Source organism: Hippopotamus amphibius, chromosome 7, assembly GCF_030028045.1.
Source record: "Hippopotamus amphibius kiboko isolate mHipAmp2 chromosome 7, mHipAmp2.hap2, whole genome shotgun sequence".
Taxonomy (NCBI): Eukaryota; Metazoa; Chordata; class Mammalia; order Artiodactyla; family Hippopotamidae; genus Hippopotamus; species Hippopotamus amphibius.
The window spans coordinates 46308163-46331486 of NC_080192.1; the positions used below are offsets into that span (position 1 = coordinate 46308163).

Here is a 23324-nt window from a genome sequence, read left to right on the forward strand (position 1 = left end):
TGGAGAGTGAGCAAGGATGGCTGCAGGGAGTAGTCACAGTGAAAACTTGCAGGATATGAGGTCTGATTTGGGAGGGCAACAAACACCACAACAAAGACTTGATGTTTTATTCTGTAGTTAATGGAGAAACCTGGAATTTTTTGAGCAAAGGAATAATAAGATCAGAGTTATATTTCAAGAAGATGAATCTTTTCAGTTGGAAAAGAAAGAGAGGCATGTTTTGTGACCACAACATCCAGGGTCTCTTCCAAAATATGCCACATCCACCAATGTCACCGTCATTAGAAGCAACATCAATATTGTCTCTAGGGCTGGTGTGCAATCAGAAAAACAGTTCGTATCACTAGGTTATTAACAGTGTTACAGAAGATCACATTACTGATATGCTACTCAAATGATTTTAGCATACATTTCTCGAGTGTCAGATGGCTCCAAAATACTCATTTGTAATTCACAAACATCAGGAGGGAATAGAAATGTTTTGAATTGCAGCTAGTAGGTCTCTTATCTACTGTTGCCCATGAAAAGTGAATGAGTATCCTTACGTGTGGATTTCAGTATCTCCTTTTGACATCATTTCACTGTTTAGTTCCAGAGAAAGTCGGGGACCTGGAGGCAAACAGTAATGGTTCTACGAGGTCCCTGGTGGTGAGCTGGTCGCCCCCTGCTGGAGACTGGGAGCAGTATCGTATCCTGCTTTTGAATGATTCTTTGGTGCTGCTCAACATCACCGTGGGAAAGGAGGAAACACACTATGTCATAGATGACGTGGGGCTCATACCGGGAAGACAGTACGAGGTAGAAGTCACTGTTGAGAGCGGAAATCTGAAGAATTCTAAGCGTTGCCAAGGCAGGACAGGTAAGCAAATATCAAATTGTGAATGACGGATGGAACCTTAATTTGGTCCTTCTCCCAAGTAACCCAGGTAACCGTCAGTGTCATACCCCAATGTTCCCTGAATTTGAGACACAATAGACTGGCAAACTGAAATAGATTGGTGATGTTTAATTTTGTCAAACTAGCGTATTAGAAATCACGTCTACTAGTAGGTCCATTGTTTTTTAAAAGAAAGACCTTTTTAACATCAAAAGAATAGGAAGGAAACAGTCTGAGAGAATCCTCCCCACAAAGTAAATAGTTGATAACCTTTTACTGGTGATCAGTGTTAGAGAAACACTGCGCTGACCCACTGTTGACTAATGGGGGATTTTCAGGTACCAAGGAAGAGCTGTTAAAGTGGAGAGGGATATATTCAGATTTTAGGGCAGAGCAGAGTGAGGCTGCTGAGACATGGGTTTTGGTATTCTTGCTGTCACCTTTATACTGTAGTTCCTTGGGCAAGCCACACAGTCTCTGAGTCCATTTCCTCAACTTTAAAATAAAAGAGTTGACATGCCAAGCTCAACATTTCTATGAAAATCCCTGTGACATGGAATACTCTGTACTTGGAGTGAAATTCAAATATATTCTCTTTTAGTCTTGCCTAATAATAAGGAAATAACTACATTGACACAATGTCCTTAGAAGAATGGCAAAGAAAAGGACCAACACATGTCTTTAGCTCGCCAGCTGTGTCTTCCGGGAATCTCTTCATTTTCCAAATATTAATAGCTGCTAGATGATGCTCAAAAGTAGATGACCCAGTAAAGTGTTTTCCAAGAGTATTCTTTTGAGTCCTTATTTCTGGTTATGTTACACAGACAAAGTTTTTTGTGATTAGCTTTTTTTTCCTAAATGCTCATAAGCATTCAGAAAAGAAATGCTCAACTAGGAAACTCATGTGGATGGAAGAGAACAGATCTCTACAGAATACTCGAGTGTATCCGAGTTAAATCAGCGACCCAAATATCCATTGCTTCTTCCTCAGTCCCCCTGGCTGTCCTTCAGCTTCGTGTCAAACATGCCAACGAAACCTCACTGGGCGTCATGTGGCAGACTCCTGCAGCAGAATGGGAGAAATACATCATTTCACTAATCGACAGAGACCTCTTACTCATCCACAAGTCGCTCCCCAAAGAGGCCAAAGAATTCACTTTTACTGACCTGGTGCCTGGACGAAAATACATAGCTACAGTCAGCAGTATTAGTGGAGACCTTAAAAATTCATCTTCAACCAAAGGAAGAACAGGTAATATTTTTTTTATAAAGTTTAGGCTTTAAAAGTATCCTGTCTGCTGAACTGTCTAACATTCAACCTACAAATGTTCATTAAGAGCCTGTTCTGTACTGGGCATTGTAATATATACATTTGTTCATGTTTTCCATGTATTTGCTCTCTAGGCTATAGCCTGGATGATTTCTTCAGCTCTTGTTTCTAGTTCGTTTGTTGTATTTAATCTATCTTTCTTTAGTGCTATCTAATCTATTTTAAAAGCCACCCACCGAGTTTTAAAATTTAACTGTTATGTTCTTCACTTTTAAACATTTTCTTTGGTTCTCTTCCAAATCTGTTTTGTATTCTATTGCTCTTTCCATTCTCTTTTATTGCTATAAACAAATTAATGATTTTTTTATTTTCATGCTATGTCTGATCAATATAATATCTGAAATCTTCAGGAGTTCAGTCCTGTTGTATTGAGTTTTCTACTTTTTGCTCATGGTGCTTACTTCCTTAAATGTTTGCGGTGTTTTACTCTAAACTCATATACCTTGGAATTTTATTCTGTGGGAATCCTTTGAGGCCTTTTGTGAAGGTGGGCTTCTGAAAAAAATTTCTTTTAATTTGATTCTTTCAGGTGCACAGGATTACTATCAACCCAGAGGTATTTTAATCTAAACTGTCAACTTGAGGTTTTTTGATCACCCAGGTTTTATGAATTTGGCTCACAAACTCTATGAAGCTGTCTTAAGATTATAAGATCGGTGGAAATTTTTTCTTCTCCACCCAGTACTAAGGAGGCTGCAGTATATGGGGACTAGAGAGGAAGTATTTATTGCACTTAGGCTTAGAATGGAAGCTTTCAGGATGCAATATTATGCAGAGTCACCTCTGAGGTTCCTCACCCTGGGAAAGTCCTATTCATAGTTCCTGCAAAGCTATAAAATCAGAACTTAAATTTATATTTGAAAGATGCCCTCATGGTGAAAGTCTGCTTCACTGATCCAGTTACCTCTCTGTCAGTTTCTTATAGGTCTCTGAGAATTCCTTACATTCTTGACAATTCATTCATGCATTTACATGTTTATGTTTTATCCACCATGTGCAGTTGTGTTTATTGGGGGGATTTTCGTGGTTTGTGCCAGCAATGAAAGTCCAAGGCAGTGTTTTAGACTTAAGATCGTTTTCATTATTCCCACCACTCGTATTGCTGTGTCACATGGTAAGTGTACGTTTATCTTCGTAAGAAACTACCAAACTGTTTTCCAAAGTGGTCGTAAAATTTTACGTTCCCACCAGCAATGTATGAGATTTCCAGTTCCTCCATATTCTCAGCAACATTTGGTATTTTCAGTTTGTTTGGTTTTTTAAATTTTAGCCATTCTAATAAATGTGTAGAGGTATCTCATGGGATTTTAATTTGCCTTTTCTTGATGACTAACGATTTCAAGCGTTTTTTCATATGCTTATTTACCATTCATTTATCTTTTTGTGGAGGAAGATATTTTCAAATGTTTTGCCCATTATTTTAATAGGGTTGTTTGTTTCATATTATTGTTTTGAGAATTCTTTATTCCAGAATAAGTCCTTTGTCAAAAATGTGTGTTGAAATGTTTTCTCCCAGTCTATGACTTGCCTTTTTATTTTGTTGAAGTGTAGTTGATTTATCATATTAGTTTCAGGTGTATAACATTGTGATGCAGTATTTTTATGGAATATACTCCATTAAAAATTATTATAAGATAATGGCTATAAATTCCTGTACTATACAATATATCCTTGTTTCTTATCTATTTTACACATAGTAGTTTGTATCTCTTAATCCCATAGCCCTAGTTTGCGCCCCCCCATCCTTTGGGTAACCACTAGTTTGTCTTCTCTATCTGTGAGTCTGTTTCTGTTTTGCATACACACTCCTTTGTATTATTTTTTAGATTCCACATGTAAGTGATATCATACAGTATTTGTCTTTCTCTGTCTGACAATTCACTAAGCATATACTCTAGGTATATCCACATTGCTGCAAATGGCAGAATTTCATTCTTTTACATGGTTGAGTAATATTCCATTGTATATATATGCCACATTGTCTTTATCCATTCACCTGTTGATGGGCACTTGGGTTGCTTCCATATCTTGGTTATTGTAAATAGTGCTGCTATGAATATTGGGGTGCATATATCTTTTCAAATTAGTGTTTTCATTTTTTCCAGATATATACCCAGGAGTGGAATTACTGTATCATATGTGAGTTCTATTTTTAATTTTTTGAGGAACCTCCATACTGTTTTCCACAGTGGCTGCACCAATTCACATTCCCACCAACAGTGCATGAGGATTCCCTTTTCTTCACATCCTTCCAATATTTGTTATTTGTAGACTTTTTGTTGATAGCCATTCTGATAAGTGTGAGGTGATAACTCATTGTGGTTTTAATTTGCATTTCTCTAATAATTAACAATGTTGAGAACCTTTTCATGTGCCCATTAGCTACCTGTATGTCTTCTTTGGGAAAAATTCAGGTCTTCTGCCCATTTTTTGATTGGGTTGTTTGTTTTTTTATACTGATTTATATGGGCTGTTTATATATTTCAGATATTAACCCCTGGTCTGTCATAGCGTTTGCAAATATTTTCTCCCATTCTGAGGGTTGTCTTTTTGTTAATGATTTCCCTTGCTGTGCAAAAGCTTTTAAGTTTGATTAGGTCTCATTTGTTTATTTTTGCTTTTGTTTCTTTTGCGTTAGGAGACAAATCCAAAAAAATATATTGCTACAATTTATGTCAAAGAGTGTTCTGCCTATGTTCTCTTCTAGGAGTTTTATGATTTCCAGTCTTACATTTAGGTCTTTAATCAATTTTGAGTTTATTTTTGTGTATGGTATGAGGAAATGTTCTAATCTCATTGTGGTACATGTAGCTGTCCAGTTTTTCCAGTACCACTTGTTGAAAAGACTGTCTTTTCTCCATTGTATATTCTTGCCTCCTTTGCCATAGGTTAAATAACCATAGGTGTGTGGCTTTATTTCTGGGCTCTCTATTCTGTTCTGTTGATCTATGTGTCTGTTTTTGTGTCAGTATCATACTGTTCTGATTACTCTGGCTTTGTAATATAATCTGAAGTCTGGGCGTGTGATATTTCCAGCTTTGTCTTTTGTCTCAAGATTGCTTTGACAATTCATGGTCTTTTGTGATTCCAAGTGAATTTTAGGATTATTCTAGTTCTGTGGAAAATGCCATGGGTATTTTGATAGGGATTGCATTGAATCTGTAGATTACTTTACGTAGTATGGCCATTTTAACAACATAAATTCTTCCAATCCAAGAGCACAGGATATCTTTCCATGTCTTTGTGTCATCTTCAGTTTCCTTCATTAATGTTTTTATAGTTTTCAAAGTTTATATTTCACCTCCTTGGTTAAGTTTATTCCTAGATATTTTATCTTTTTTGATTTGTGATTATCATGGGATTCACGTATGCTGACCTATAATTACATCTACTTGTTTTAAACTGGTAGTCATTTCAGTTCAAATGCATTCTAAAAGACCTACATTTTTTACTCTCCTCCCCCACATTTTGTGGTTTTGATGCCGTATTTTACATCTTCTGCTTATCCCTTAACTGTATATTGTTATTATAGATGCTTTTACAATTTTTTGTCTTTTAATGCATATACTGGCTTTTTTAAGTGGTTGATCCTCCATCCTTATTATATATTTGCCTTTCCTAGTGAGATTTTTCCCTTTTCTGTAGATTCTTACTTCTTTCCTATTTAGAGAAGACCCTTCAACATTTCTTTTAGGGTAGATTTAGTATTGATGAACTCTTAGTTTTTGCTTGCCTGAGAAGTTCTTTATCTCTACTTCTATTCTAAATGATAATCTTGCTGGCTAGAGTATATCCTAGGTTGTAGGTTTTTCCTTTTCAGCACTTTGAATATATCATGCCACTCCCTTCTGGCCTGGAATATTTCTGCAGAGAAATCAGCTGATAGCCTTATGGGGATTCCCTTGTATATGAGTCTTTGTTTTTCTCTTGTTGCCTTTAGAATTCTCTATGTAGATTTTGCCATTTAATTATGATATGTCTTGGTGTGGCTTTATTTGAGTTCATCTTCTTTGGGACCCTCTGCACTTCCTGAACCTGTATATCTGTTTCCTTCTTCGAGTCTGGGAGGTTTTCAGCCATGATTTTATCAAATACATTTTCAGTCCTCTTCTCTCCCTCTTCTCCTCTGGGATGCCCATAGTGTGAATGTTGGCACACAATGTTATCCCAGAGATCTCTTAAATTGCTTTCATTTTTTAAAATTTGTTTTTCTTTCTGCTGTTTTGATTGCATAATTTACATTATTCTATCTTCCAGATCTCATATGTGTTCTTCTGTGCCACTTAGTCTGGTCTTCATTCCTCCTAGTGCTTTTTTTTTTAGTTTGGCTGTTGAGTTATTCATTTCTGATTGGATCTTTTTTATGTCTTCTGGTTCCCTGTTAAAATGTTCACTGTTTAGATTCAATGCAATCCCTAACAAATTACCAATGGTATTCTTCACAGAACTAGAACAAAAAATTTTACAAATTTGTATGGAAACACAAAAGACCCTGAATAGCCAAAGCAATCTTCAGAGCTGGAGGAATCAGGCTTCCTAACTTCAGGCTCCCTATGCTACAGAGCTACAGTAATCAAGACAGTATGGTATTGGCACAAAAACAGAAATATAGATCAATGGAGCATGATAGAAAGCCCAGAGGTAAGCCCACACACATATGGTCACCTTATCTTTGACAAAGGAGGCACGAATATACAATGGAGAAAAGACAGCCTCTTCAATAAGTGATGCTAGGAAAATTGGACAGCTGCATGTAAAAGAATGAAACTAGAACACTTCCTAACACCATACACAAAAATAAACTCGAAGTGGATTAAAGACCTAAATGTAAGGCTGGACACTATAAAACTCTTAGAGGAAAACATAGGCAGAACACTCTATGACATAAATCACAGCAAGATCCTTTTTGGCCCATCTCTTAGAGTAACAGAAATAAAAACAAAAATAAGCAAATGGGACTTAAAAGCTTTTGCACAGCAAAAGAAACCATAAACAAGACAAAAAGACAACCCTCAGAATGGGAGAAAATATTTGCCAATGAAGCAATTGACAAAGGGTTAATCTCCAAAATATACAAGCAGCTCATGCAACTCAATATCAAGAAAACAAACAATCCAATCCAAAAATGCGTGGGAGACCTAAATAGACATTTCTCCAAAGAAGACATGCAGATGGCCAACAAACACGTGAAAAGATGCTCAACATCACTAATCATTAGAGAAATGCAAGTCAAAGCCACAATGAGGTATCACCTCATACCAGTCAGAAGGGCCATCATCAAAATATCTAGAAACAATAAATGCTGGAGAGGGTGTGGAGAAAAGGGATCCCTCCTGCACTGTTGGTTGGAATGTAAATTGATACAGCCACTATGAAGACCAGTATGGAGATTCCTTAGAAAACTAAAAATAGAACTACCATATGACTCAGCAATCCCACTCCTGGGCATATACCCTGAGAAAACCATAATTCAAAAAGATACACGTACCACAGTGTTCATTGCAGCACTATTTACAACAGCCAGGACATGGAAGCAACCTAAATGTCCATCAGCAGATGAATGGGTAAAGAAAATATGGCACATATATACAATAGTATATTACTCAGCCATGAAAAGGAATGAAATTGAGTTATTTGTAGTGAGGTGGATGGACCTAGAGTCCTGTCATACAGAGTGAAGTAAGTCAGGAAGAGAAAAACAAATACTGTATGCTAACTCATATATATGGAATCTAAAAAAATGGTACTGATGAACCCAGTGGCAGGGCAAGAATATAGACACAGACATAAAGAATGGACTTGAGGACACGATAAGGGAAGGGGAAGCCGGGGTAAAGTGAGAGAGTAGCATTGACATATATACACTAGCAGATGTAAAATGGATGGCTAGTGGGAAACTGCTGCATAACACCGAGAGATCAACTTGATGCTTGATGATGACGTAGAGAGGTGGGATAGGGAGGGTGGGAGGGAGGCTTAAGAGGGAGGGGATATGGGGATGTATGTATAAATATAGCTGATTCACTTTGTTGTACAGCAGAAACGGGCACAGCATTGTAAAGCAATCATACTCCTATAAAAATCTGAAGAAAAAAAATGTTCACTGTTTAGATAAATTCTTTTCCTTAATTCAGTTAACATTTTTATTTCCAGTGTTTTTAGTTCTTTACCTGGTAAATTATTTATTTCTGTATCTTTTTTTTTTTAGGGGTTTTCTTTTGCTCATTCAACTGAGAGTAGTTCCTCTGCTGTTTCATTTTGCTTAACTTTCTCTGCCTCTGTGAATTTAGGTGAAACTGTTACCTATTGCGGTCTTAAAGGGGTGTTCTTATATGGTGCGAGAGCTGGATTTGACATGAATGCATGTTACATCTTTCTTCAGGGTGTTGTTTTAGGGTGATAGATGGCAGCTATCACCTTGGTAGGGGGTGGGCTGGAGGGGGAGGGGCTGGAGCTGGTGCCAGGTATGAGGTGGGACTTCCCCTCTGTTCAGTGGCCATCATTGCCTTGTCAGGGGTGGGGTCTGATCCTAAGTTGCTGGGCAGAAACCTTGAGGGTCAGGCTTGAGCTGACTTTGTTCGCTTTAAGTGTTGCATTCTTCCCTCTCCCAGCACCAAGACTTTTACCCCAGAGGAAGGGAGTGCTGAAGCAAGGGGGGCCTGTGTGCAGATAGAGTTTCAGTGCGCTGCCCATGTAGGTGTCCATGGCTCTGCTCAGATGCAGCCTCTGCTGCAAGTCCCCTTTGTGTCTCCCAGCTGATCACTGCCCCCTGCATCCGCTGCCCCCACCCTGTTGTGGAACTGCTCCTCCGCAGGGCAGCTGGAGCCCATGTGAACTCTGCATGTATCAGGAGGTCAGCTGGGGTGGGGTGGCCAGGGTGGTCAGAGGTCTGGGCGGTCTGAGGCGCTGCCTGAGTAAGCAGCAGGGATGCACGTGCTGCCCCACCCAGCCTCCACCCCGGGGTGGAGCCGCTCTGGGTCACCTGTGTCCCACAGTCAGGTGTTTTCCCCAGTCATGGCTGTCCCAGGTCCGGTGCCACATTGCGGCACGAAGTGAGTGGGGCCGGAATGTTTGCTTGGCTGGGGCTGGTGCGTGTGCCAGGTGGTCATGGGAAGCGCGGCAGCCACTAGAGCAGACTTCTCTCTGCTCTGCCTCGGGGGTTAGCCAGTGTGCACATGCTCCTCGTGAGTGGAGTCCAGGCTTCCTCAGCCCTTCTGTTTGTCCCAGTAGGTCTCCAACCAGCTAAAGGGCTTCTCTCCTCATGTCGGACACCAGGACTAAGATGCTGAAACTTGGTTTAACCTGCTCACTCCCCAGGTTGTGTCCACCCATGTAATTTCCCTTTTCCTCTGAGTCCCCTCCCAGGGGCACAGGTCCTGACCCAATCACGTTTCTTCCCTCCCTACTCTATTACAAAGACTGTATCTTTCTTATAGTCTTGGTTTTACAGGAGTCTTTTTGCCAGTTTTCAATTAGTTTCAGTGATAATTACTCCACATGTAGATGTATTTTTAATGTGTTCATGGGGGGAGGTGAGCTCCCTGTCCTCTTTGTCTACCGCCTTAATCTCCTCTGGTATGTCTTTTTATTAATTTATTAGTATATCTTGCAGAACACGTTTTTAATTTTGATGTCAATTTATTAATTTTTTCTTTCATGAATCATACTTTTGGTGTCATATCTAGGAAATCTTTGCCTAACACAAGGTCACCAAAATTTTCTCCTAGACGTTTCATAGTTTTAGATTGTAAATTTAGGTATATAATCAATTTTGAGTTAATTTTTGTATATGTGTGTGATATGGGGCAAGGTTTATTTCTTTGCATACGGACATGTAATAATTCCAGTCCTATTTGTTGAAAAGACTCTCCTGTCTCCATTGAATTGCCCTTGCATCTCTATTAAAAAAAAAAATCAATCAACTCTATTTGTGTTTGGTCTGTTTCTGGACCCTCAAGTCTGTTCCATCAGTCTATGTGTCTACTTTTTTGCCAGTATCACACTGTCGTCATTACTGTAGCTTTCTAGAAGTTTTGAAATCAGATGATGTTAGTCCTCCAAGTTTATTCTTTTTTAAAACTGTTTTGGCATATTAATTCCTTTGCTTTCCATATGAAATTTAGAATTGGAATTGAATCTTTCGATCCCTGTACAGTAATATATTTTAATGAATATGTTTGTTATCCTAATCCCAAAGTCAGTGATTTCTGAGAAGCGTTGTGCCAAGGTGCCAATCCCTTTGATTGTCATAATTCTGGGAAGAGGCACAAAGGAGATGTATGTTGATGAAGTGCCAACTTTCAGATCTGTGTAAAAGATTTGTTCATGGACAGGATAAAAATCCTATAAAGGTAGGATTTGTAGGTAAAGGGCACAGGCTCACAGGTGAGACAGTCAGGCTTGGGACCCCAAAATGACTGTTTGTTAGCACTGTTATGCAGGCTAAGTTACTTACATTTTATGATCCTTGGTTTCCTCCTCTGTAAAGTGAATAATAAAATCAGCTCTATAGCGTTTTGAATGAATATCCAATAACATAACGTCTATAAAGCATAAAATCCATAATTGGCACATAGCAGGCAATCAGATGTTATTGTTATCATTATTATTATTACTATCTAATACTACAACTTACATTATTGTAGCATTTTCATGTATAATCAGAATAGTCTTCTTGAGAACGTGCCAGTAAAGAATCACCAGTTTCCTAGACTACAGTCTAATCATCAGGTTGAAGGGCTTTCCCAATACCACCCCATAACACCCATCAGCTCCAGTACATCATATGGCTTTGAGTTCTCATGGGGTAGGGACAGATCAAATCACATTAGGTAAGCAATCTTCAAAAATAGCAGCCTTTCATTATTTAAAATTTAAAATCGAAACTACCTAATAGGCATGCATCATCTTATCCTTGAATCTGAAATAATTCTGATTTCCCATATAAGCAGCTTTTTCAGAATGGTAGAGTCTCTGTAGGGGAATAGATCTCCATATGTCACAGGAAATAAAGCTGAGTGTCTATAGCAAAATATATATATATATGTTTTAGCATTTTCAAGACTGCCTCCATTTTTTACTCATTTTTCTTACACTTCCTTAGGATGATGACGTGTCATCTGTTTTTTCTTCCCTGTCTACTCTGTTTTAGTGCCTGCCCAAGTGACCGGCTTGCATGTGGCCAACCAGGGGACAACAAGCAGTCTATTTACTAACTGGACCCAGGCATTGGGAGACATAGATTTCTACCAAGTCCTACTGATCCATGAAAACGTGGTCATCAAAAATGAAAGTGTCTCCAGTGAGACCAGCAGATACAGCTTCCACTCTCTCAAAGCGGGCAGCCTCTACTCCGTGGTGGTTACAACAGTAAGCGGAGGAATCTCTTCCCGACAGGTGGTGGTGGAGGGAAGGACAGGTAAGAAGTGTCTGTGGCCTATGGAGACCTGAGCACATGGTACCTCCAGAGTATATCCTCGAAGTTTCGAAACATCCTAAAGATAGACCCAAATCTGACCTTCCTAAAAGCCAAGTTTCAATACTATCCAGACAGTACATTTTGATCTCCCAGGAATGGAAATTGGAGAATGGGTGAGAGTAGGAGAGAATGAATTCTAAATTTTCTAAAATATCCAATACATGTGTCAGAATTCCTAGAAAAACCCTTGTTGGTGACATGAGAGTCATTTGATGCCTAAGCTTATCCCTTCATGCAGCTGATCTTCTTTGAAATATTTATGTCAGATTAAAGTAAACAAGTCATGAACTTTTTAAAAAGTATCTTCCATTCTCTTTCATATTCTTGGTTTCAAGACACAGAAAAAAAATCATCTCCAACTTCTATGGTCAAAAGTTAAGTTAATAAAATCCCCCAATCCCGTATATTTTCACAAACGACGTTAAACAATGCTTAATACTGTATACCACCTGAATAATGTTCCTTGACGTTGAAGAACTCATAGTCAAATAGGGCAGAGAGCTGAGTAAATAAATGTGTCATAAGGTCGTATGTGTCAGACAGAGGTACGACACCAAAGAAAGGAATATAATTTTCTACACAACACAATGAAAGAACATAAACAAACAATATAAAATGTATGCTCCAATCTTCTTAGAACGAAAAGCAATTAAATACATCCAATAGAAGCTTTAATAATTATTAATGAACTCAGAATCAGGTCAGTGACTTTGCCTATTTAATTTCATATGATTATGGTAAGTTGGATGTCAGACTCTTCCTGTATTTCCAGTGCTCAGATTCTGAGTATTAGCGGCAAGTATCCAAAGATATATCCTTTTCTAAAATCATAAATCTCATCTGCTTAATGAACCCAAGGATCATTAACTGTCCCAGAAGAGAAACTAAGTCATTGAAAAGATATTTCATAGTCTAGGTAAAGATTCACTGATGTCTGCCCATTTCTGTCATTCTGTGGCAACTGATACTGTTGCCTGCATCCTTCCTGATACCTTCCTTCTTTTCTTTTGATGGTGCTTGGCACCATCCATCAGTGTAGCATAACTGGGGATGGGAGACTGAAAAGCTTAGCTTGGGAATCCAGAGGCGTAGATTCTGGTCCTAGCTCAGCCATTAACTTCTCTCTCTAAGCCTTCGTTTTCTCTTCCATCCCCAGTAAGTCACCCCAATACCAGGTAGCAGAAGGAGAAATAACAAGTTGAAGAGAGGAGTTGAGAAGGACCTCGCATCCATTTCCCAGTGAGTTGCAGTTGTATTAGTCAGATTAGACTGACTTATTTCCTGATTATACAACTGTACAATGTGGATGTTCCTGATTCAACAAGTCTATTGGTTGGTTCTTCTCCAAGCAGTAATTTAGGGACCCAGACTCCTACCATCTGTGGTTCTTCCTTCCTCTAGGTCCTCAGAGGTCTCTCCATTTCTCCAGAGAATGGAGGTTATGGGGAAGAGGAAGACTACCCAAGCTGGAAGTAAACACATAACTTCCACCCACATTCCATTAACGGGAACACAGTTGTATGACTACACTTAACTGGACGGCTGGGAAATATAGCCTAGTTGCGTGTACAAGAGGAAAAGGAAGTGGTTTGGTGAGCAAGTAGTCAGACTCTGCCACACAGGTTAACTGCCATCTTAAAATACCACAAGGGCTGCTATACTAAAATAGTTTGGTGTCTGAGATCACTTGATAAGTGGCACTTGTAATTATTTCTATACCTGTATTTTAATGGCAACAGAGGTATCTGTGTTTGACCAACATTATATAACAGAAGTATGCAAAGAAAAGACAAGAAATTCTTTGAAGAATGATCATAAAGTTTTGAGGAGAGGACAAGATATGAATAAATATAAGCATCAGTTATTTTATTTTATTCAAACATACTGGGTGCAGACATTATCATGAAAAAGGAGAAAATGGGATATCACTATAGAAAACAGTAACTAGAGATTTTGAAAAGTGCTGTGATTAGTAAATTTTATACATGGTAAATTGTAAAAGAATTCAGTGGCTAAAGCCTTGATAATCATTACCATCTACTCAAATTGCTGAAGTATTGGTCAAGGTTAAAATAATTCACTTATATTTCCACAGAGTTGAAATATATGTATAAAACCTCCCAGCTTAGATAAGGTGGCAAAATATTTCAAATTAAAGATATCAGATGTGCTTAACAAATCTAATTCTAACCTAAGAAAATGCTCATTCTAAAGAAAAATAAATTTTATATCTTTTTTTAAACTCAAGTCTGTATTTGTGGTAAAACTTTTGATAATTATATCTTTTCTAATAAAATACTAACAGTTGCAAATATTTCCAGCAGTTTTAAAAAACAAGCATAGTTATTTTGAGAGCAACCAAGGGATGTACAGATGGTTAGATGGATGAAGGAAGGACAGAAAAAAAGGAAGGAAGGAAGAAAGGAAAGGGGGGAGGAAGGCAGGCCTCAGTACATAAATAGTATGGCTGAAAGTTCAATATTATATCTGGGAAATGTCTATATACATGGAACAGCATTAGCAGAATTATTCAATAGAGTGCTGTTTATAATTTTGGTGATGGATAAGTGCTTGTAAATGTAAAGAAAACTTTGGGGCTTAAATCACAAAGTCAGAGCATATTAGATGAGAAGGATTCTCAGAGGTCATCTAGCCAAATCCCATCCATTACATGTGATGTACAAATATTGACAATTATATAAAAATATTTAGCTGAAGTCAGTCAACCGATGATGAAAACAGTATCTCAGTTCATATATACTATATATTTTATTCTTATATTCACTACTGACATGCTATTTGTTGTGCATTTATTTCTAGTATATGGAACAACTATTACTCAATATCACGATAATTACTTTGCAGACTCTACTTCTAGCCAGGGAACTCCTTAAAGGCATCCACATCTTTTCCATTTTTGTATACTTGGAAAATAGTAGGTTCTCCATAAATGCTTGTGGCACTAAAACTGCAATTGAGATAAGCACATAATTATGGTGGACATCAGAAAGGCCACTATGGCCACAACGTGTCTTTCTGCCCACAAGTCTGGTCTCCAGACTTACCGTTTCCTGGAGAGGCATTTAGGTTTATTTCTTACCACTAGAGGGCAGGAAATGCTTTGCAAAGGGAAATGCAACCCCTCTACCTGTATTAAGGATTAGACTCCCCAGGAATAAATAAATTAATCACGAAGATCGAAGCTATCCCAATGTCTAAGACTTTTAGAAAGGCTATTGCATTCTTCACCTTTCCCCTCAAAAACCTTTCCCTTACTGATGAGTTTGGTTCAAGCTCATTCATTTAGATAGTTAATGTTTGTTCCCTTTCCTACAGAGGGGACCTCCTGACACATTCACATAAACAGCAACACCATGAAAATGTAGTAACAGCATCCTTGTATTTATGAGGCATCCAAAAGACTTCCTTGCATTTTTATCTTGGTTAGTCTTCTGATGTCAGAACTCTCAGCTTCCAGAAGCTAAAGTGAAATCCTCACACTTCCTTGACCCCATCAGTAATCAGATCTCCCAAGTCCACACTGTTTCTGCTGACGGCGATAGATGACTCAACGTTTTGACTATGCTTTCTTTCTAAATTTTCTCCCCCTTGTTAAATCCCAGTCCCTTCCAGTGTGAGTGGAGTAACGGTGAACAACTCTGGTCGCGACGACTACCTCAGTATATCCTGGCTGCCGGCTCCTGGAGACGTGGATAACTACGTGGTGACACTCTCCCACGACGGCAGGGTGGTGCAGTCCCTCGTGATTGCCAAGTCCGTCAGCGAATGCTCCTTCAGCTCTCTCACCCCAGGCCGCCTCTACGACGTGACCATAACTACAAGGAGTGGCAAGTATGAAAATCATTCCTTCGGCCAAGAGCGGACAGGTGAGGCTCCCGGGAGGTACAGGCTCTATGAGAACCAGCCGGCTGTATGGTTCAGGGCATCACAGATGTGCAGCAATTCTGTCATGTTAGGATTAAAGACTGTTGAGATCACAGCATTGTTAGGGAGTCTTCATATTTTGACCTAAGACGTTCCTTATGTGAGCAGATGTTACCTTCAGAGTAAGATGAACACCATTTTCGTGTCTAGAATTCATAGTATATTCAAATATAGTAACAAGGATTTCTGTTCAGGGAGGACTTTTTGGTTGCTAGACCCTGGCTTCATAAATGTTCACTAATTTGATCCTTATAAAGTCCTTATTGAGGCAGTTGTTATTCTTCCCACTTTACAGATTCTGATAGGTGCTGAACCAAGGTTTAGGGTAGCTTGTCCAATTGTTTAACTTGTTCAACAGCCAGTGCATTTCAGATCCTGAATTTAAACCAGTTCTGAATGACTCCAGAGCCTACAAAGTTCTCTGTTCTGAAATCCTTCCTGAAATGTCCGTAGGTTAAGACCACTGTTCATCCTTTTTCACACGAAGTGAAAATGAACCTTTATAATTCTGGGACTAGAAGCAAAATCTTAGCAAAGGTTTTGAAGGCCTGGTCTTCGATGTTCTGGAAAGAACTAAATTTAGACAGCTACCATTTTCCCAAGATACTCATGCTTCCTGGGGTTTACATCTGAGATTTCTGCTTGAGGTGGCATTAATATTTTGTCAAATCTTTCCTGCTGAGCTATGTGTTGATTTTGCATTTTAAAATGTCAGTTTTTCCTTAAGGATCTGGGACAACTGACATCACCCAATGCCCAGCACAGGGTCTGGAGCCTAGTAGGTACTCGGTGAATGTTTGGTAAATGAATAATCAGAAATCACCTAGATCAGGGGTTTTCACCCAGTACTTCCTGGGTAGACTTTAGTAGTAACCCTCAAATTGTCTGTGAAGTTGTTGGGGCTAGGGAAGTTATGTGCATTTCTTTGGAAAGAGAGTGAATGACTTTTATCAGATTCTCACAGTTTCTGTGACCTCAAAAAGTTAAGAACCACTGATTTACATTGTTACAGCATGCTAGCATTGAAAATGTCCATAGAATGATCTAATCGCATCTCATCTTAGATAAAGTCCCAGAGAGAAACTGTGGCTTCCCCAAGGTCACATGGCTGAGCAGTAGCCAAGCTCTACGACGCTCCGGGGACTGTTTCCATTATGTCATGCTCTCCCTGAAAGCTCTAGTCAGGGATATAAAGAGATAGTCCTTACCCTCAAATGATTTCATGTGCTGATAAGCACAATACTGACTTAGATCTGAAAAGCAGATTTCCATTTACAAAGCAGCCTTACGTCAGTGTCTTCTGGTGATTAACTTGGAGCCTAAAAATTGCCAGAAATTAAAGGATATGTCATCCAGCCGCTAACCCCATGCTTCCCCTTGGTGTCAAATTCATGAATGTTTCCTATCCATGTGACCTTCACATTGCAAGGCCTTGTGCTAGGATTGATTTTAAATGCACGAAAAGTGATCCTTTATTCAAAGCATCCTTTTGATGCTTTACCAGCATGAACTTGGATTTGGTGCATGACTCATCAAGGCGAACCACTGCCCCTGACAAATCAGTTTAACTGGAGAGTCGTGTCTGAGTTGTTGCCTTGTTGATGTTGGCTGACTGTCTCAATGCCTTTTTCCTTTCCTAATGCTCTTGTTCTACATTTTGGGTGAAAATGTCAATATTTCTAATTCTGTATCACATCATCTCAGCGTGCAGCCTGGCAAGTCCCACAAATTACCCCCAGTTCCACCTGGAGAGCCCCTTATTGACTTAGTATGGTATCCAGCCTGGTTTTTCTTCCTGCTTTGTCTTCAGTAAATTGCCCGGATCATTGACCTTTCTTAACTCGTACTTACAGTGTCACTTCAGAATTTCTTCTTTTCAAGTCAGTGATGACTAAATTCTAGCAACACTCTGATTGGTTCTAGGTAAATATCGTGCAAAACAGCATACCTGCCCTTGCTGCATATCTGTCGTGACATATATTCCAATACAAAACCCAGCAGATATAAGTCATCAAAGGATAGTAGTGCAACTTGTAGGTGTTAAGAAGCTTCATGAAAAATGTAGCTTAAACACCAAAATATTGAAATTTCTGGGTCATTTCATGCTTTGGGAGAAAGTGGAAGAGAAAACTTGGTCATAGGCATGGCATGTGGTCAAAGCAGAAACCCCTTAACATAAACCAAACACAGACAGAGGTTGCACGACTCAGAGAACATGTTATAATTGAGACAGAAGTTTAGGACCCTGGATCTGATTGAGTTCTTACTTCTTGTCAATGCTCCTTCTCATTGCTATTTATAAAATCCAGTTACAGCCAAATAGTAAGGAATCTAGGGCCTGCTTTTGAATTAAAATACAGCCCCAAATGAAAAAATAGCATGTCCTTCATATCACGCTCAAAATACAGAATTGCCTTATTTTACAGTGTTCCTGTTAGCAAGCACTGATTGATTGATCAATTTAGAAAAAATCCGTGGATACACAGATTTGATTGTTTGTTTATATATTTATGGGGAACGTCAGTTGCACAAAGTTGGGTTAATCACAGGTCTTGGTTCAGGAGACTGTGCATCAGTTGCCACTTTACCATTTGTGTGTGTTTTTTAGGCATTTCATTTAATTTAGACATTTAGTTAATAATTTTTAATAATTTAATATGTACATGAGAAACCACCCAGAATAAAAGCTAGGGACTTGATAATAATTTATATCAAATCATGTTTCACACCTCACTAGTCCATCCCAAAGTAACCATCATCTTGACTCCTGTTTTTCTCTCTTGCCTTCCAACTTGCAATTTTATTATTCATATAATCCTAAAATTATGTTTTTAGATTTTTAGTTGTTTTAATACCAAAAAAAACATTTTTTATGCAGTGTGTAATCTTCAGGGACTTGGATTTTTCACTTAGTATTATCTTGATAAGATTCACCCATATTTTGTGTTTTGATATTAAAGGCAAGAAATCCATATTTTCATATTTCGAGTTAAGAAAAATTCATCATGATTGCTATATATACTTCACTGTGTTTATATACCAGTTCATTCATCCAATCTCCTGTGGATGGTCATCCTCTCTCACGCTTGGTTTTACCAGGTTTTTCAATTTTGCCAGACAAGTGGATGTAAAATGGTATTGTGCCATGGCCGTGACTTGCATTTCCTTGATCACCAATGATGTTGAACATCTTTTCATGTATTAATTACCATATGTGTTTCCTCTGCCTTCATTTTTCTTTTGGATTGTTTATACTCTTCTTGGTAACTTATCATATCTTGAGTCACCAAGGTATGCTGAAATTATTAATATCGTTGCCATCATTCATATTAATCATCAGTTATTATGTTTAATGTTCCATTTTGTACATGATCTTTGTGTAGGCTAACAACAGGATTAGAATTAATTCATCAGGTCGGTAAAAAGACCCATTTAATCACTCCAAACAGTGTAGCAATCTTTCCCGTCCAGAAATTTGTGATCTGAAGGTCTAAGATTTTTCTTTTAAATGCACACAATAAAAATCTACTCCCTTTTGTTTATCGTCCCAGCTTGTCATCTGTGATCAGTCGCTCCCTCAGAATCACTACATCTCTAAGTGTTTTCTGTTCTGTTCTCTTTTCAGTGCCTGACAAGGTCCAGGGAGTCAGTATCAGCAACTCAGCCAGGAGTGACTATTTAAAGGTATCCTGGGTACATGCTACTGGAGACTTTGATCACTATGAAGTCACCATTAAGAACAAAAACAGCTTTATTCAAACGAAAACCATTCCCAAGTCTGAAAATGAGTGCATATTTGTTAAGCTAGTCCCTGGACGGTTGTACAGTGTCACTGTGAGTACAAAAAGCGGACAATATGAAGCCAGTGAACAAGGGAATGGACGAACAAGTAAGTGGAAAAACTGCAAAATTTGATGGTTGGTTGGGACTTGAAGGTCATTGAGTAAATAATTTATCTGAACCTTGAATTTTCTCTACTTACTGGTCAGGAAATTACATTCCCAGTGAGTCTCACTTGGAGCTAACATCCTTCAGCCAAGCCATGGCCTATAATTACAGAATATTTATTGGCAGATAAAAGCAAGCCTAGTGGGGGAGCAGGAAGGCCAAATTTCCCATTTTTCTTCCCTGTCCTCCTGCATTGTGGCATTTAATGATTGAGATCATAACTCATTTTATAATTATATTCTACCAACACTTAGCATATAAGATTTATGTCAGGAAAAAAATTACACTTTTAATAGTTGCTCCCAATTTTTCTTGTTTAATGATGCATGAAGTAGCTGAGGTGGTTTATTTGGGGAAGGGAGTTGTTTGCCAGTTCCGTGAATGTGATGCATACATTATTGTGTAGTAAACTCTAATCAGTCACTCTCCTGAACTGTCATCTCATAGTCCCAGAGGCTGTTAAGAATCTCACATTGCGGAACAGGAGCACTGAGGACCTTCAGGTGACGTGGACACGAGCCGATGGGGACGTTGACCAGTATGAGATCCAACTACTCTTCAATGATATGAAAGTGTTTCCTCCTTTTCACCTTATCAATACTGCAACTGAGTATCGATTCACCTCCCTCACACCAGGGCGCCAGTATAAAATTCTTGTCTTGACCGTCAGTGGAGAGGTACAGCAGTCAGCCTTCATTGAGGGCTTCACAGGTAACTGGAAACCTGGCTCTCAGACCTAGATAGAGTGGTGTATTTGACACGTTGGGTAGCCAGGTGTTTTGGTTGAGGATTTGAAGGGCTAAGGGGTGGAGGTGGGGTGGGGGTGACGAGAAAGGAGAAGGTTATCTTGATAGTGACAGTGATGTCATCCGAACTGGTTTAACAAAACTAGAGTATGATGTAGGGGGAGGAAAAAAAAAGCTTTCTGAAAAAAGCAAATTGATGTGAATAGCTGTTGCCTGTGAGGCATGCAGATTAAGTATAAATAACTTGGTTGGTTTGGTTGGATAGTCCTTCTTTGGAATTCTGTTAGGAGTGTTGCTATAATAGTTAACATTTATTATTAAGAGTTTACTGTGAACTAGACCCACAGCAAAGCACTTTATGTGTAACAGTTTCGTGGGCTGGTTGCTATTATTATCATTGCTGCTTTTCTGATGAGGAAACTGAAACTTACAAGGGTTAAGTAATTTGCCTCTAGTCCCACAATTAGTAAATGAGAAAACCACCACTTGGACCAAGGCAATCTAATTAGCGCCCACTATATAACGGGCAGTCTTCATTTCCACTCACTGGCCTGGGTGTCCCTCTAACCTTCCCCCATCAACTTCAGCTCAAGCAGAAAAGTCAGACCAAAGTGGTAGATCGATACCAGTTTTTTTCACGTGTATTCTTTCAGTAGATGCCAAAAGGTAGGAAGCATGAAAATTTTAGTTGAAAATTTCCACAGTTCACTCTCTAAGTGATGGTGTTTAAATTTATTTTCTTTTTTAGTTCCTAGTGTTGTCAAAAATATTCACGTTTCTCCCAGTGGGGCAACAGATAGCCTGACAGTGAACTGGACTCCGGGTGGGGGCGATGTGGATTCCTACACCGTGTCAGCGTTCAGGCAGAATCAAAAGGTCGAGTCTCAGACCGTCCCAAAGCAGGTCTCTGAGCACACGTTCCACAGGCTGGAGGCCGGGGAGCAGTACCGGATCGTGATTGCCTCTGTCAGCGGGTCCCAGAAGAACCAGATAGATGTGCTCGGGCGGACAGGTAAGCGCCCGCCTGGAGAAGGGCCAAATAGTTCTCCAGAAGGGGACAATGGATGGGTTTGGCCACTCCCAGATGGAAAATGTCTAAATTCTAAACCACTAAATATGTACAATGCGATGTGGTTTCAAGAGCATTTCTCATATTTTTTTCTTTGCATTTTTCTTTCTCAGTAGAGATATTCAAAAACAAATGGAAGGTAATTAGAAACCAAATCGTGTGAATAGATTTTTATACTTGCTAAGGGATATAATAGCTGACTTCTCTACACATTTTTCAAAATTTTACCCCTTTCTCAAAATTCTTTAAATACACCTATGCCATCTTCTTCATCTGTGATGAATTAATAAGGTATCTGTCTATTTATATTAATATCACTATTCGTATAGTACTTTCAAAACAAAAATAAGCTATAAGCACCACTTTTTAAATGCCAGGCATTTAAAATGATCTCTAGCCACACGACAAGGTAGAGATCATTACCTTCATTTGACAGATGAGGAAAGTAAGGCTCAGAAAGTTTATGAAACGTTACCAAGGGTCTGTGTAATAAGACCTAGAGCTATAATTCAAAGTCTGTCTGACTCCAAACCTCATGGTATCTCTACTGTGATACATTACGTACTAGATGTCTTCCATCCTCATGACCACTCATTTAGTTGTGGATCCTGGGCCTCAGTACTGTGCCCTTCTCTGTCTCTATTTCATATATAGAAATGTATATGTTGTATATCTCCAACTATATGTCAAGCACTATGTTAGAAAATAGGAACTTAGCCTCAAGATAGAGCCCTTGACCAAAGAAGCTTATAATCTAGTGAAGGAGACAGAGAATTAAAAGGCAATTGCAGTACAACACAAGTGCTAAAATAAAAGTAATGGCAGGATATTATAGGAGCAAACAGAAAGCATCAGGGAAGGCTTCTAGGAGGAAGTAACACTGAAAAAGACCTTAAGAAATCATCCTGGTGAAGTATATGTTGATCTGGTTCCAGCAGAAAAGCAAAGGCCTGGAAGGGGAGAGAAAGCATGGCACATTGAGGAGATACACACTATTCATGCTAGAATAAAGATGTGAGCCAGGTGGCCAAGTAAGTAGATGGACCTAATTGCAAAGGGCCTCGTATGCCTTGTTAAGGTGTTTAGAATCATGGAGAGCCACTGAAGGGCCATCAGCGTGGCGTGCTATGGGAATCTGCCAGGTACTGTGTGCGGTCTGAAACAGGGGGACGTGAGGAAGCAGGGGCTCTGGTCAAGAGACTTGCCGTACTGTAGGTGAGAGACGATAGTGTCCTAGGCTAGTGCGGTAGAGAAGGACAGACCTGGAGAGACCCAAGAGATGTAAGATTTAGGAGACAGGAATGACGTGTTTGATTATGTAGAAAGGTGAGGGTGACAAGCCAAGTTTCTGACTTGGACCAAGAGAAAGAAACGAAGGACAGTAAGGAGGTGGTGGGAGGGAGATGAGGCATTCAGCTTGGTCATCTTGAGAGCTGGGGTCTGTGGAATATCCAGAGAGGGATGTCATTTGCAGAAATAGAAGAGAGATCTGAACCGAGAGTTTAAGTCTGGGGTGGGAGTCATCACCACATGGGTAACAATTCAAACCATGGGAGCGCGTGAGATCTCGTAAAGATATTATGTAGAATGAGGAAAAATATACGCTTAGGACATAGAATATTCTTAAGGAATAATCCCATTTGGCCTTTCGCATCAGGAGCTATAGTGCAAACACTATTATATGCTACTGCTTGGGTCAAGGCTTGAAGCTTTGACTTGAGTTAACCTTGGGAATGAAAGTCTAAACAAGCAACATAATTCAGTCATCCAAACTGTATTCATTGAATGGAAATTTGCTCAGCATCCTTGCACTTTCTAGATACATAGATATGCATCACTCTGCATATTTATCAGTGTCACTCTCACTAATTTTTCTACTTGACTTCAAGATCCTATCTAAATCAGAAAAAAAAAAATCTAAGCAGTTATAC

The 23324-nt window shown here is 39.0% G+C and overlaps 1 protein-coding gene across 3 annotated transcripts in view; it reads left to right on the forward strand.

Annotated features, from left to right (window-relative positions):
- Positions 1-23324, forward strand: part of PTPRB (protein tyrosine phosphatase receptor type B) — a 114418-nt gene that overhangs the window by 45650 nt on the left and 45444 nt on the right. For all 3 annotated transcript variants that reach the window (XM_057741917.1, XM_057741918.1, XM_057741919.1), the window contains 7 exons: positions 590-859; positions 1869-2129; positions 11359-11625; positions 15309-15572; positions 19256-19519; positions 20026-20289; positions 21073-21336. In XM_057741917.1, the coding sequence (XP_057597900.1) occupies positions 590-859; positions 1869-2129; positions 11359-11625; positions 15309-15572; positions 19256-19519; positions 20026-20289; positions 21073-21336 (1854 nt within the window). The remainder of the gene's footprint in view (positions 1-589; positions 860-1868; positions 2130-11358; positions 11626-15308; positions 15573-19255; positions 19520-20025; positions 20290-21072; positions 21337-23324) is intronic.